This window comes from Larus michahellis, chromosome 18, assembly GCF_964199755.1.
Source record: "Larus michahellis chromosome 18, bLarMic1.1, whole genome shotgun sequence".
In the NCBI taxonomy this organism is placed as follows: domain Eukaryota; kingdom Metazoa; phylum Chordata; class Aves; order Charadriiformes; family Laridae; genus Larus; species Larus michahellis.
Genome location: NC_133913.1, coordinates 2,807,842 through 2,821,946, shown reverse-complemented (window position 1 = coordinate 2,821,946; position 14,105 = coordinate 2,807,842). Strand labels below are relative to the sequence as shown.

Genomic DNA, 14,105 nt, shown 5'->3' with positions numbered 1-14,105 from the left:
ATGGGGCCTCCGGGAGCGGACCGGCGCCTCCCCAGCGCTGCCCTGCAGCCCCTTTGTGCCGGCCCGGCCGCAGAGCCCGCGGGCAATTAGGGCCTCATTAGTGCCACGCACCCTGGCCACCGCGCCCGGCCCGCCGGCACCCGCACAATGAGAAGCTGCAAATGAGGGGAAAGGCCTGGCTAGTCTCCGGGCTACCGGCCCCAGCGAGCCCGCGTCTCCCGGAGACCGGCCGCTCCCGCCCGGCCCTGACGGTATTTTTGGCCGCGCCATTGTGCCGGGTCCTATAAAGCAGCGGCGGCGGCGGCGGCGGGCGGGAGGGCGCGGGGTTCTGTGCGGGACATGCCCCAGCACCGCTCGGCTGCCTGAAGACCCCGGGAAGAATGGAGGTACCCAGCGCCAAGGTGGGGCCGGGGGGCTGCAGCCGCGGCGCTGGGAGGGCAGCGGCTGCGGGGAGGTCGGGGTGGGGGGTCCGGGGGTGCAGGGGGCACGGCCGGTTCCTCCCCGGGGCTCCCCGACCGTGGCCAGCAGTCTCTCGCGGGGGGTCAGCCCCGCGTGGGCTTCTCGGGAGGGCGCTGGGCGGGTGGTGCCCGCGGTGTCGCGCCTGGATGTCACCGCTGCTCGTCCCGTGGCACTCGGGGACGGTGTTTGCCGTCGCTGCCCGGTGCTGGGGGGCGGCAGCCGCCTGTGGTCGGGGGCTGGGGGTGAGGTGCTGGCCGCGGGACTGGGGCACCCCCGGGAGCAGGGCACCCCCGTGGCAGCGGGGACGAGCAAGGAGCGCTGCAGCGAGCGGGGCGGACGGGAGCCGGGATACCGGCGGGCGCGGCAGCAGGACCTGGGGGCAGCCCCAGGGCTGTGCGGGCCCCGCTCTCCGGTGCTGCCGGTTGCCCCGCTCTGACGCTGCCCGTCGCTCCGGTAGCTCCCGCGGGCTGCCTGCCTCCTGCTGCTGCTGCTGCTGCTGTTGGGCTCCATGGCCGCCGCCCGGCAGAGCCTGCCCGAGTGTTGCCGGCAGAAGACCTGCTCCTGCCGCATCTACGACCTGCTGCACGGCATGGGCAACCACGCCGCCGGCATCCTCACGCTGGGCAAGAGGAAGAGCGTCCCGCCGGCGTTCCAGAGCCGGCTCTACCGCCTGCTGCACGGCTCCGGCAACCACGCCGCCGGCATCCTCACCATGGGCAAGCGCGGGGAGCCCCCCGGCCCCGCCTGCCACGGCGCGTCGGGCTGCCCCGGGGGCGCGGATCCCCAGCCCACGCCGGCGCTGCGGGGCTCGGCCGCCAGCCCCGCGGAGTGCCAGGGACACTCGGGGAAGGACCTGACGAAGAGCCAGGCTCAGGGAGCTGCCAAGAGCTTTTACTGAGCGGGGTGGGGTCAGCGGGAGCGGAGAGGAGGTCCCTGGGGGGACGGACCCCGGAGCTCGGTGTAAATAGCACTTTTACATACCTCCTCCTGGCCCCGAACGAGCCTGCGCAGGGCACCGCGGGCACCGCTGGCCTTTTACAATAAACGGTAGCCTGACGTTTGCCGGCTCTGCCTTCTGCCTGGGGAGGGGCCGGGGGGGCACAACACCGCGCCGGGGGGACACAGCACCGCAGCGGGGCAGCCGGTGAGGCTGGTGCCTTCCTCTGTGGTGCCGGCACTGGGGGCGTGCGCGGGACCTGCTGGTGGATGCGGGACCAAAACTGGGGAGAACCGAGCCTCTGCCAGGCGGCCCGGAACTGGAGGGGTATGTGAAGCCCCCCTAAAGGGCTCAGAGCACCCCCCACCACAGCACAGGGAACCTTTGGTGACCCTCTCGTGGTCACAGGTCCCTGACTTCCACTGCACCCCACTGCCCTCCCACTGTCCCGTCCCCACGCAGGGTCCTGGGGAGGGCTCCGTCTGGGTCCTGTCACCCCTGGGTGCCCCTCAGGGGGTCCCGCAGGGCATTGCCTTGCCCTGCAGCCCCCGAGCTGGCTGTCCCCAGGGTATAGCCCCCAGCAGTGGGGCTGGTGTCCCACAGCAGGAGCCCCCGGGGACGCCGAGTCCTGCCCCCTCCTCAGCCTCCATGGAGCCCGGGAGGGCCGGTGCCTCCCAGTGCTGAGCGGGCTGGTACCGAGCAGGTCCCAGTGCAGCCGGTGCCTCCCGGGGCCGAAGGGTCCGGTGTCCCCGGGACAGAGCGACCTGCCCCCAAGCGGGTGCCGGTGCCCGCCGCTGCAGAGGCCCCTCCCGGTGCCGGCGGCGCGCAGGGCCCGGGGCGGGGCGGGGGCGGGGCGCGAGCCCCGGGCGGGCCGGGCCGGGCCGGGCCGAGCCGAGCCGAGCCGGGATCAGCCCGCGGCGCCGGGGCCGCACCTGTGGAGGGGCCCGGGGCGGCGGCGGAGCCCAGCCCCGCGGCCGCAGCCCCGCGGCGGGCGGCGCGGCAGGACCATGCCGGTGATGAAGGGGCTGCTGGCGCCGCAGAACACCTTCCTGGACACCATCGCCACCCGCTTCGATGGCACACGTAGGGCCGGGGGGGACCGGGGAGGGTCCGTGCCGGGCACGTCGGGGCGCGGGCAGGGGGAGGCGCTGCCCCCCGGGAAGTGGCGGGAGGGCCCGGGGCTTGTCCCGGCACCGAAGCACCAGCGGTTCGGTGCGACGCGACCGTCCGCGCGCTCTGCGCCGTCCCAGGGACCCCCCGTGTCCGTGGCCGGGCTCGGTTCTCCCGGACCCTCCGTGTCCGTGGCCGGGCTCTGTGCTCCGCGACCTCTCGTGTCCCTTGTGTCCCGGGCTGCCCCCGCTGTGCGGCAGGGATGCGTTCGCCGCGGTCGGTGCCCACTGCCGCTGCCCGGTGCCGGTGCCCGCGGTCGGTGCCGGTGCGGCCGCGCTCAGCACCAAGGACAGATCCCGGGCGCGGCGGGAGGGGCCGCGCGAGCCCCGGGCAGGGGGTCCCCGGGGGGCCCTCGGCCGGGCTCACCCCCCCCGGCCGCCCCGGGAGCCCCCACGGACCCCGCTTTGCCCCGGTCCCGGGGGGGACGTCTGGGTCGTTATGCGCGGGCGTCGAGTTGCTGCCCCAAGGAGCTCCCCCCAACCCCCGAGACGGGGTCCCCCAGAGCCAGGGGGGCGGCCGTGGGGCGCAGCCTGTGTCTGTCACCTCCACGGCACACGGCGTTGCTGCGAGGGACATCGCGGGGCCCCCGGGAAGTCCCGGTGCTGCACAGGGCGGCCACCCCGAGCCCCCGGTTAGCAACACGCCCGCTCGCTTGGGGTTATCCCCGGCCAGGTGGATACCAGTGGCGGGGGGGTGTGTTTTGGCAGGGGCGGGGAGCAGGGGCTGTGTTGTCCCAGCACCATCCGTTTTGGGTCCACTTCCCATAGCTGGAGGTTCTGGCGTGTCTCCAGGAGCTGGGCTCCCCTCCATGTCCGTGTGCTGGGGTCAGGATGGATTAAGGCGTTGGCATGTTGGGGAGGGGATCATGCCGGAGTGCCACGTGCCAGCTCCTGGCACCGCTGGCTCCATGCAGCCACCTGGGGACAGGTCGTGTTCGGAGCTGACCCCAGGTTCCCCCAAATCACCTGGAGCAGAGTCCTCCCAGGCCAGCTGCCTGCGGGGCTGGGTGTCTCTCACCTTGCTGGGAGGGACTGGCATGAGGCGGCACTGGGAGCCTGCAGCCACCTCCCACATCACCATCAGGGCACCAGGAGCACCCTGGGGATGTGTGTTGGCTGCGACTCTGGGCTGGCTCCTGGCCTGGTGTGATGCAGAGCATCCCAGATGACACGGGGTGTCGTTTGCCTACAGGAGCTCGCATTTGGGATGTTACCTTTGAGACGGCAACGCGTAACGAGGCAGCCAGTGCCCTCATCCCTCCCCAGCTCAGGCCGAGCTGCACCTGGTGGTGCCAGGGCAGAGCCCCGGGTGCTCACACTGGTGATGCCAGCACTGTGCCTCCACGGGAGCAGAGGCCAAGCATGGCACTGGGGTCCACATGCCCCTGCTGAGAGGAGTTCCCGCAGAGGAACCGGGGGAAAGTCCCCAGAGGCAGCAGGGACCGGTGTCCCCAGCTCTGCTGGCCCTGGGCTCCCTAGGGCTGGATCTGGCTCTCCAAGGAGAAGGTCCCCGCGGGAGCTGCCTGAAATGACCCAACGCAAAGCCCGGGGACACGGCGTTTGCCCCACAGCCCCACAGCATCCTGCCTGCAGCTGCGCCAGCCGCCTCCCAGGCACTTTTAACCAGTGTCCGGCTTTGCGGGTTTGATGTGTCTTTTATCGGCTTTATCTGCCATGGAGAGGGGCTTTAGCCGCAGTGATATGCCGTGCGAGTTAACCCTGCCTCTCCCAGGCAGCCGCTGCCCACTGGGCCTGAGAGTGCCTGTCCAGGCAAGCTGGCCACCACAGCAGGGGGCTGCCGAGCCCCCCCAGAGCTGCTTCACCCTTCTCAGCAGAGCTGCTCCCAAATGCAAGCCCTTTTTTTCTTTTCTAATAACACATCCTGGACACCGCCGTAATCCTGGCTCCCCAGAGCCAAAATCTGGCCTTAGTCACAGCTTCAAGCTATTTTTGCTTCTCCAAGCTAATCCTGGGTTGAGCTGTGCTGTGGCAGCCCCGCTGCACCCCCCATGGTGCCAGGGCTGCCATCCTTCCCTTCCCGCAACCTCCCCTACCCTCGCCCTGCCCGCGCTGCCCTGGCACAGCTCTGATCTGCTGCGGGGTCCCCTCCTGCGCTGCCAGAGGGGCACAGCATGTCTCCTGCTCCCGGTGCTGAGGCTGAGGGGGTGCAGCGGTGCTGGGCTGGGGCCCCGGGGGCTGAAGACTGTGTCAGGGCTGGGGGACACCCTGCTCTGCACCGCAGCCCGGCGCCTCTGGGCTGGCAGTGCCCAGCCGGGTTTGCCGCTGCTCCGGCTAAGCCGCCTGAGCCTTGGTGGGAGATGGGAGCAGCAGATGGCAAGGGGGAGGCGTGAATGGCCTTGCTCAGGATCGCAGCTCCCTAGATGGGAGCCAGCAGCTGGATCTGGGCTCCTTCCCCTTCTGGTGTGTGGGGCTGGGATACTGCCCAGGGCGGGCCCTTGGGGGCGGCAGGGCAGGGGATGAGCAGGCTCTGGGAGCAGCTGGGGGCAGATGGATGGAGACCTGGCTCCGCTTCCCAGAGGGACCCATGGGGGCCGCAGGGCTGGGCTCCCCTTTGAGTCCCCCAGGGTGGCCCCGAGCCCTCAGGGGCGGCTGCGTCTCCTTTCAGACAGCAACTTCATCCTGGCCAACGCGCAGGTCCGCCGCGGCTTCCCCATCGTCTACTGCTCCGACGGCTTCTGCGACCTCACCGGCTTCGCCCGCACCGAGGTCATGCAGAAGAACTGCAGCTGCCGCTTCCTCTACGGGGCCGAGACCAGCGAGCCCGTCCTGCAGCGCATCGAGAAGGTGCTGGACGGCAGGCAGGAGTACCAGACCGAGGTCTGCTTCTACAAGAAGGGGGGTGAGTGGTGCATGAGGCTGGGTCCCTGCCCTCTGCTCCGGCTGGGGCTCGGCCCCATGCCGGCCCTGGGGTGAAGCCGCCGAGTGGCGGGGAGGCTGCCCGGCCTTCACCACCCCTCTCCTCCTCGCAGGAGCTGCCTTCTGGTGCCTGCTGGACATCATGCCCATCAAGAACGAGAAGGGGGAGGTCGTGCTGTTCCTCTTCTCCTTCAAGGACATCACAGAGAGCCGGGGCAGGAGCCACCTGGGTGACAAAAAGGAGGGTGAGCCATGGCTGAGGGATGGGGACAGGTTTCAGGGAGCGGTGTGTGCCGGGGGCACGTGGCAAAGGGGTTCCCGGTTCCCTGCTGGGTCCTGCCTGCCTTTATCCACCTGTGCAAGGAGGGGTCCGCGAAGCAGCCCCTGCTCTGTCGCACCAGCAGCGCCGCAGCCTCCCACTAACCCAGCATGTCTTGTCCGCTGCAGAGAAGCAGAGGAGCAAGAAGTCGGGGAGCTCACACCTGCGGGCAGCACAGAGGCAGGGCCGGACGGTGCTGCACCGGCTCAGCAGCCAGTTTGCCCGGAGGGACCGCGGCGAGATGAAAATCAACCGTGTAAGGACCTGGGGGAACCCTCAGCTTCTCCCGGTGCCTCCCAGGCCGGGGCCGTAGGCAGGCTGGCAGCGCTGCGGCTCTCCCGGGACCAGCCCCGCAGCACAGCCCGGTCTCGCTGGGATGCTCTTCCCATGCACGCATCTCGCCGGCCTCCCCAGACACCGAAATGCCCTCCATCCCCGGCAGCCGCGTCGTAGCCCTGGCTGCAAAATGTAGTTTGTTGGCAGCAGGAGAGAGACCAGCGGGTGCCCAGAGCTTGCCGTGGGGAGACCAGATCTGGCAGCTCTCACGGGGCTGTCTCTCTCCTCACACGCTGGCTGTCAGGAAAAGCCGGCCCCGGGGAGCGCCGTTACCAGGCTGCGGGTGCGAGCAGCGGGGCTTCCAGCAGCAGCGGGCACCGGAGCCATCTCTGTGCCAGCCCATTTGCGTGGCTGTGGTGCCCCATGGCACCGCCCCCCCTGCAGATGTAGGGCCAGGGCAGGGGTCTGTCACCGGCTGAGAGCGTCCGGGGGCCCAGAGCTGGCAAGCAAGCAAAGAGTTTCAGTACGTCAGTCTTCAATCACGGGGGCTTGGGTGGGATGGACCCGGCTCTCCCCTTGCCCAGGCTGGGCTCTCGCTGTCCCCGAGCAGCGCTGTGTCCCTGCAGGGGGTGAGGATGGCTCTGCCCCAGGGCACGAATTGGCACCTGGGACGGTTCTGGGCAGCAGCTGGCAGTGCCAGTGGATTACTGTTAATAGCATTAGCATAGCGTTAATTTATGTGCCGTAATCGGGCGTTCTGTGCCCATCTCTGAGGGTGACCTCGGCGCAGCCCACGTGCCCTGTTGGAAATGTGTGTCCATCACCCCAGGCGGGCAGGACGCAGGAGGAGGGGGGGGCTGCGGTGGCCTTCCCCCCTCATGCGGGATGGCCCCTGTGCCACCCGTGTGCCACCCCGCTGCTTGCTCCCCCAGAACGTGTTTGAGAACAAGCCGTCCATCCCCGAGTACAAAGTGGCCTCGGTGCAGAAGTCCCGCTTCATCCTGCTCCACTACAGCATCTTCAAGGCCCTCTGGGACTGGCTGATCCTGCTGGCCACCTTCTACGTGGCCATCACCGTCCCCTACAACGTCTGCTTCACGGGCACGGAGGACAGCCTCTCGGCTGCCCGCAGCACCATCGTCAGCGACATCGCCGTGGAGATGCTCTTCATCCTCGGTAGGTCCGTGCCCATGGCTGAGCATCTGCATGGGATGGGGGACGTGGCTGAGCGGGGCAGGGATGTGGCCGGAGGAGCGGACCTGGGGGGGTGATGGCGAGGGGAGCTGGCATCACTTTGCCCCTGCTGCTGGTGCCGAGCACCCCGGGATTGGGACCCAGGTTGGCCACAGACCCCGGCCCAGCTCCCCCGGCCACAGCGGGGGCGGTGAGGGCTGGTCCTGCTCTCCCGGGGCAGACATCATCCTGAATTTCCGGACGACGTACGTGAGCCAGTCGGGCCAGGTGGTGTACGACCCCCGCTCCATCTGCATCCATTACGTGGCCACCTGGTTCTTCGTGGACCTGATCGCCGCTCTGCCCTTCGATCTGCTCTACGTCTTCAACGTGACTGTGGTGAGTGCCACCGACGCTGTGGGAGGGGGACAGCAGCGGGGGAGGTGGCCCCTGTCACAGGGATACGCTCCTCACGTGCCCGTCTGGGAGCGGCGCGGGCAGCGGGGGGAGGCAGCGATGGCAGCTGTAGCGGGAAGCTTCCCATGCCTCTTAATTTAACCAGAGGCTGCCACAAACGACAGTAAGTGCCAAGCCACCGCTCCAGGAGCTGCAGGAAGGTGCCTGCCCCATGCCCTTCACCCAGCACCCAGCGCCCAGCACGCCTGTGCTCTGCCCAGGGTACAGAGCAGCTCCGAGCAGCTCCAATTCGGCACGCAGATACCTTGTGCACGCACACCCCACCGCAGCCAGCGGCACTCGCACGGTGCCCGCTCTGGCAGGGGGGGTCCCAGGGGTGCAGACACACAGGGCACACGCCGGTGACGAAGGCAGGTCCCGCCTGAGCCTCCCCGGGCTCTCGAGGGGCCCCGAGCGCAGCGGGGGCGATGGGCTGCGCCAGTGCAGCGCTGGCACCAGCCCCTCGGCTAATTGGGGCGGGCAGGGGAGGAGGGAGGCGAGCGCGGAGGCTGTAATTACGCTTATTGGAGGCAGAGCAGCGTGTGGGGACGACAAAGGGCACTTGGGGCTGCAACTGCCCCCCTGAGCCAAACCCGGCTCCGCTGGCGCCCCGGCGGTGCTGCCGGCAGGAAAACAACCACGGCCGAGGCAGGGGCCACCGCTGCCGGGGCCGGGCAAGCCGGCAGCACGGAGCCGTGGCTGGCAGGATGGGCAGCCTGGCAAAGCCATTGCTGCCGGCTCCCACTCCCACCGGTCACCTCCCTGCCCCGCTGCAGCACCCCAAATCTCCCAGGGGGATTCAGCGCCCTGACAGGCTGTGACCCCGGCTGCCCGCTGGGCGCTGGGCACGGTGGTGGAAGGCATGGTGATGGAAGGCTGCTCGGGGACGAGCTCGTCCCGTAGCCCACGGCCCTCCTGGCGGCTGTGGGGGGTGGTGAAGGGTCCCTGCCCCCTGGGGGAGGTCTGGGGGGGTCCCTGCCTGCAGCTCCGCCCGGTTCACCCACCTGCCCGGCTCCCCAGACCTCGCTGGTTCACCTGCTGAAGACGGTGCGGCTGCTGCGGCTGCTGCGGCTGCTGCAGAAGCTGGACCGGTACTCGCAGTACAGCGCCATGGTGCTCACCCTGCTCATGTCCATGTTCGCACTGCTGGCCCACTGGATGGCGTGCATCTGGTACGTCATCGGCCGCAAGGAGATGGAGAGCAACGACCCCCGGACCTGGGAGATCGGTGAGCGGGGGCTGCCGGGGATGCTCAGGATGCCTGGCTCCCTCCGTGCTGCCGGCAGGAGGGAGCGGGCAGAGGGCAATCCCGGGGGGCACAGGGTGGCCGGGGCAGGGACGGGAGCTGTGCCGAGCCCCCCGGCGAGCGCTAACCCCCCGGCTGTGCTTGGCAGGCTGGCTGCATGAGCTGGGCAAGAGGCTGGAGGCTCCCTACATCAACAACTCGGCGGGGGGCCCCTCCATCCGCAGCGCCTACATCGCCTCCCTCTACTTCACCCTCAGCAGCCTGACCAGCGTGGGCTTCGGCAACGTCTGCGCCAACACCGACGCCGAGAAGATCTTCTCCATCTGCACCATGCTCATCGGGGGTGAGGCGGGGAGCACGGCAGGGCTTGGGGGGGGCTTCATCTCTGGCTGCCGGAGCAGAGAGTGCAGCAGGTGCCGCAGGGCACTGGGGGGGAGGCGATGAACGCGTGTGCCTTGTGGGACAGCCCTGGGGCTGGGGTTAGGGGAGAAGCCCCCCCCCGGTGCTGCACCCCTTGGCCTCGCGTTACTGGTGGGGGCAGAGCCCAGACTCCCGTACGCCGCAGCCCCCACCCAGCCGTCCCCTTGGCGGGCCTGACGCTGGCCCTCCCACCCCCCCCAGCGCTGATGCACGCCGTCGTCTTCGGCAATGTCACGGCCATCATCCAGCGCATGTATTCCCGCCGCTCGCTCTACCACACCCGCATGAAGGACCTCAAGGACTTTATCCGCGTCCACCGCCTGCCCCAGCAGCTCAAGCAGAGGATGCTGGAGTACTTCCAGACCACCTGGTCGGTGAACAACGGCATCGACGCCAACGAGGTAGGAGGTGTCGGATGGGCTGGGCCAGGTCCCCTCTGGCCCCCCCCGGGTCCTGCACCCAGCGTGGGGGTGATGGGGCTGGCACGGCCGGCTACGAGAGTGCGAGTGTGTGTACGTGCGTGTGCGCAAGTGTGCGCAGATGTGCGCGTGTCTGTGCGCTGTTGCTGGAGGGACCTGTGCCAGGTCACAGAATCCCAGAATCCCAGAATCCCAGTCTGCCGGGGCTGGAAGGGCACTCTGGAGATCATCCCCTCCAACCCCCGGCCAGAGCAGGGTCACCCAGAGCAGGTGGCACAGGAACGTGGCCAGGCGGGGTTGGAATGTCTCCAGAGACGGAGACTCCCCCACCTCTCTGGGCAGCCTGTGCCAGGGCTCTGCCACCCTCACAGCAAAGAAGTTCCTCCTCCTGTTGAGATGGAACTTCCCAGGGGCAAGTTTGTGCCCGTTACCTCTTGATTCCTGCCGACACGGGGAGCAGGACAGGCACATGGAGCAGAGGCAGCCCATCAGCACGGCCAGAGCTGGCCCGCGTCTGCCGGCCGGGATTGCTGGGCTCTGCCGAGGCAGCCGGGGCAGCTGGGGGGTGAAACGCTCCGCTCTGGAGGGGGATGTGTCCCCTGGGCTGTGGGGGGAGGCTGCTCCTCAGCCACCCGCGCCCCAGCCCTGCTCTCCCCAGCTGCTGCACGACTTCCCCGACGAGCTGCGTGCGGACGTGGCCATGCACCTCAACAAGGACATCCTGCAGCTGCCCGTCTTCGAGACGGCCAGCCGGGGCTGCCTGCGCTCCCTCTCGCTCCACATCAAGACCTCCTTCTGCGCCCCGGGGGAGTACCTGCTGCGCCAGGGCGACGCGCTGCAGGCCAACTACTTCGTCTGCTCCGGCTCCCTCGAGGTGCTGAGGGACAACGTGGTCCTGGCCATCCTGGGTGAGGGCAGGTGGCGAGGGCTCCCCCCCAACCCCTTCTGCTGCCCCGGCCGGGGCTCACGCCGCTCACCCACCCCCGTCCCCTCCTGCAGGCAAAGGGGATTTGATCGGAGCCGACCTATGCAGCACGGACCAGGTCATCAAGACCAACGCGGACGTGAAGGCGTTGACCTACTGCGACCTGCAGTACATCGGGCTGCGGGGGCTCTGCGAGGTGCTGCAGCTCTACCCCGAGTACGCCAGCAAGTTCACGGCCGACATCCACCAGGACCTGACCTTCAACCTGCGGGAGGGCAGCGAGATGGAGGTGGGTGCGTGTCCTCCCTCGCGGGCCCCTTCCCGTCCTCGCGACCCCAGAAACCGGAGCAGGGCTGGGACTCCCCAGGGTCATGGAAAGGGTTTGTCCACTCCCTGCTCGCGGTCCCCAGGCTCTGTGGCTGGGGTGGGGGCTGCGGCTGGGCCACCCCGGCCATCCAGGTACGTCCTGTGCCCAGCTCCTCTTCGCTCCGTGCAACCTGGGGAATTGGAAGCAAGAGCGTTTGCAATGCAGGGTCTGAGGCAGATGGAGGGTTTGGAAATGGGGGGTGAAGGCAACTGGGGGGCACGGCAGGACAGGCAGCCAGGGCATAGCCCCCCCAGTGCGCAGGAGGCAGCGCCTGGGGCTGCCGGGTTTAGTCACGCTGCCAACTCCAGCAGCTGGGGGGATGTTCTGCTGCAGAAATAGCTCTGCAGCACTTTTTCCTCCCCCGTCTCTGCTGCCGGGTCTGCTCTGCGGTGGTACCGAGCGGCTGGGGGCTCCTCCAGAGCATCCCCACCCCCGGTACCCACCACCCTCAGTCCCTGCAGAGGTGGGGCAGGAGGTCGCTCTCTAGATCCCAGATAGTCCTACCAAAACCCGACATGTCCATCGCCCAGGAGGGGTATAAATAAACCAAGGGTGGGTGCGAACGGAGCTTGTCGGGTCCTGTGCCCCCTCCCCTGGCTGGCGGCACATGCCCGGGGGAGCTGATGTTCTGATGGCTGAGCTGGGGCTGGGAATTGGGCTCAGCCGTGGTTCTGGCTCTGAACCCACAGGCCGAGGCCGGGCAGCTCATCAGTGTCACGAGAGCAGCAGAGGAGGCAGAGCAGGCGAGGGTCTGCAGGGCCTGCTGCTGGGGCTGACCGGGATGGGGCTGATGCACGGTGCAGGGGGAGGTTTTGCCGTCCAGGGGGGCTCTGAGAGGCTGGGAGGGCTGCATGCCAGGGTGGGGAGGGGGTGGGCGTGTGCTCGGGGCTGTATCTGCACATGGCTGGTCCCTGCAGAGCCATGTGGGGTCCCACAGGCCACTGAACCGGTGCCATCCACTCTCCCCACAGGGGCTCTGCCGCTACCCCCGGTCCCCGCGGCTGTCGCAGGCACCCCAGGTTTGTGCAGGGGGGGGGATGGGGCAGGGGGGGCCATGCCTTAGCACTTCCACAGGCATCAGCCCTGACCTCTTCCCCGCAGTCTTGTCTGGAGAGCGGCGCTGCCCCGGAGAAGCCCCTTCCCTCCATCCTGGAGGACGAGGAGGAGCCCGACGAGGTCTTCCAGCCCTCGCCCCCCGCCGTCACCCGCCGCAAGTTGCTGCTGCCCCAGCTGAGCAGCCCGGCGCGTCGCGGCTCCCTGAGCAGCCTCCTGGGTGATGAGCTGTGCCAGATCTCAGCCCTGCGGCGCAACTGCCGCTCCCCGGCCCGCTGCAACCGGGGCCGCAGCCCCTCGCCGAAGTGCCGGAGGGACGCCCGGCTCCCGGAGCAGGAGGGTGATGCGGGCAGGAGGCCGGCCAAGCTCCTCATCCCCTCCCTGCACACCTACGGCCCCCCGGACCTCAGCCCCAGGTAAGGCTGGGACATGCCAGTGGCTTGTCCTGCTGCCATGGGAGGCCACTGAGGATGGTGGCAGAGGGATGAGGGGATGACGATGGCCAACCCTCACCCCCTCCCTGCCCTAGAGTTGTGGACGGGATTGAAGACAACAGGGGGATGTCGGAGCCACAAACCTTCTCCTTCAACGTGGATGCCCCGCTGCAGAGCGCGGCGAGGGGCTCCCCCACGGCAGGTACCCCCGGGGTGGGGGCTGCGGGGCTGGGGGGCTCGGGGAGCCCTCTGCCACCAGCCGTGTCCTCCCCGGCAGGGACCGAGGCGGGGGCCCCAGCCCTGGCCACGGAGGCGGAGGAGATAAAGCAGAACATCAGGAGGCTCAACCAGGAGGTGCGGCGGGGGCTGGGGCCGAGGCGGGGGGGCGCTGGGCCGGGGGTGTCCGCCGGGGCTCACTGCTGTGTCCCCCACTGATTCCAGATCACCCACCTCAACCAGGAGGTTTCCCACCTCGGCCGGGAGCTACAGCGCATGATGGAGCTGCTCCAGGGCCGCCTGGGCGCCTCGCCGCCCCCCCGGCCCCCGCCGCCCCCCTCGCCACCGCCTGCTCCCCCCCGCTCCCGCAGCCCCCCCCCCGCCAGCCCCCCGCCCCAGCGCTGCCCGCTCCGCAGCCGCTCGGCCCACGCCGCCGCCGGCCCCTGGGGGCTCTGCCCGCCGCGGGGGGACACCCCCGGCCCCGACCCCCGCCCGGTCTCGGGCTCGCCCCCCCGCTCGCTGCCGCCCCGCTCCGCCCGTTCCTTCCCCGGCTGTTCGGCCGGCGGCCGCCCCCGCGCCCACCCCCAGCCCCGCTCCGGCTCCGCCAGCTCCCACTGACCCCGCCGCACCGGGTGACGTCGCCCCGGGAGGGGGGGGATCGTCGCCCCAAAGGCGGGGGGGACACCCTTGCCCCGGTGGGGATCGTCGCCCCTAGGGGAGGACCCTCGACCCAGGGGGGGATCGTCGCCCCGAGGGGGTGGACCCTCGCCACTGTGGGACCCTCGCCCCGGGGGCGGGGATCGTCGCCCCGGTGGGACCCTCGCCCCGAGGGGGGGACTCTCGCCCGCCGCCCCGCTCTGATCCCCTCGCTGCCCGGGACACGCCAGCGCCGGGCTGCCCCCGCTCCCCGCGTCCCCCCCGGGAGGGGGCGGCCGCGGGGAGGGCAGCGGGGAGGGCGGGGGGGGCAGCGCCCGGCACCAGCAGAGATTTTGATACGGTTTTATACTCGTTGCCCGCGGGGGTTTTTGTACAACCGGGACCTGCAGCCCCCCACTCCCCGCCCCCCCCTTGCCCGGGGCAGTGGGCGCTGCACCGGGACCCGCGGGGACGGGGCGGGGGGGGGTAGATTCTGTACGCGGGGCGGGCTCGGGGGCTCGGCGGGGCACTGCGGGGGGTGCCCCGGGGGGTCGCGACTGCTCCTGCCCGGCCCCGCGGTGCCGGCTCTCCGGTGATGTCGTTCTCCCCCCGCCCCAATGGGAAATAAAGGCTCTATTTTTCCAGCCCCGGCTCCGGGTGAGTCTCTGCCCGCGTCCCCCGCCCCGCCCCGCCCCCTCCGGGCCGCCATTCCCCCCCGCCGGT

General features: G+C 69.9%; 2 protein-coding genes and 1 long non-coding RNA gene across 6 annotated transcripts; 2 read left to right on the top strand and 1 right to left on the bottom strand.

Moving 5' to 3' along the window:
• Positions 1-767: 767 nt before the first annotated feature.
• HCRT (hypocretin neuropeptide precursor) lies at positions 768-1,510 on the top strand. Its single transcript, XM_074561580.1, has one exon. It carries the CDS (start codon positions 968-970, stop codon positions 1,355-1,357), a length of 390 nt encoding a protein of 129 aa, XP_074417681.1. The 5' UTR covers positions 768-967; the 3' UTR covers positions 1,358-1,510.
• A 758-nt stretch (positions 1,511-2,268) lies between these two features.
• Positions 2,269-13,492, top strand: KCNH4 (potassium voltage-gated channel subfamily H member 4). Of its 4 annotated transcripts, XM_074561542.1 has the most exons (16): positions 2,269-2,479; positions 5,192-5,425; positions 5,556-5,687; positions 5,890-6,017; positions 6,970-7,213; positions 7,452-7,609; positions 8,687-8,894; positions 9,061-9,255; positions 9,534-9,733; positions 10,410-10,659; positions 10,751-10,965; positions 12,015-12,062; positions 12,145-12,512; positions 12,626-12,732; positions 12,808-12,884; positions 12,972-13,492. In XM_074561542.1, exons 1-16 carry the CDS (start codon positions 2,404-2,406, stop codon positions 13,362-13,364), a joined length of 3,033 nt encoding a protein of 1,010 aa, XP_074417643.1. In that variant the 5' UTR covers positions 2,269-2,403; the 3' UTR covers positions 13,365-13,492. The 4 variants fall into 4 exon arrangements, with proteins under 4 accessions (XP_074417643.1, XP_074417639.1, XP_074417642.1 ...); XM_074561538.1 differs by having other exon boundaries at positions 12,626-12,884; XM_074561541.1 differs by lacking the exon at positions 2,269-2,479 and having other exon boundaries at positions 4,950-5,425.
• Positions 5,560-6,167, bottom strand: LOC141732512 (uncharacterized). Its single transcript, XR_012584126.1, has 3 exons — positions 6,026-6,167; positions 5,797-5,883; positions 5,560-5,668 (listed from the first exon to the last, which is right to left on the bottom strand). It is a non-coding gene; the product is annotated as an uncharacterized LOC141732512 (long non-coding RNA).
• Positions 13,493-14,105: the final 613 nt, after the last annotated feature.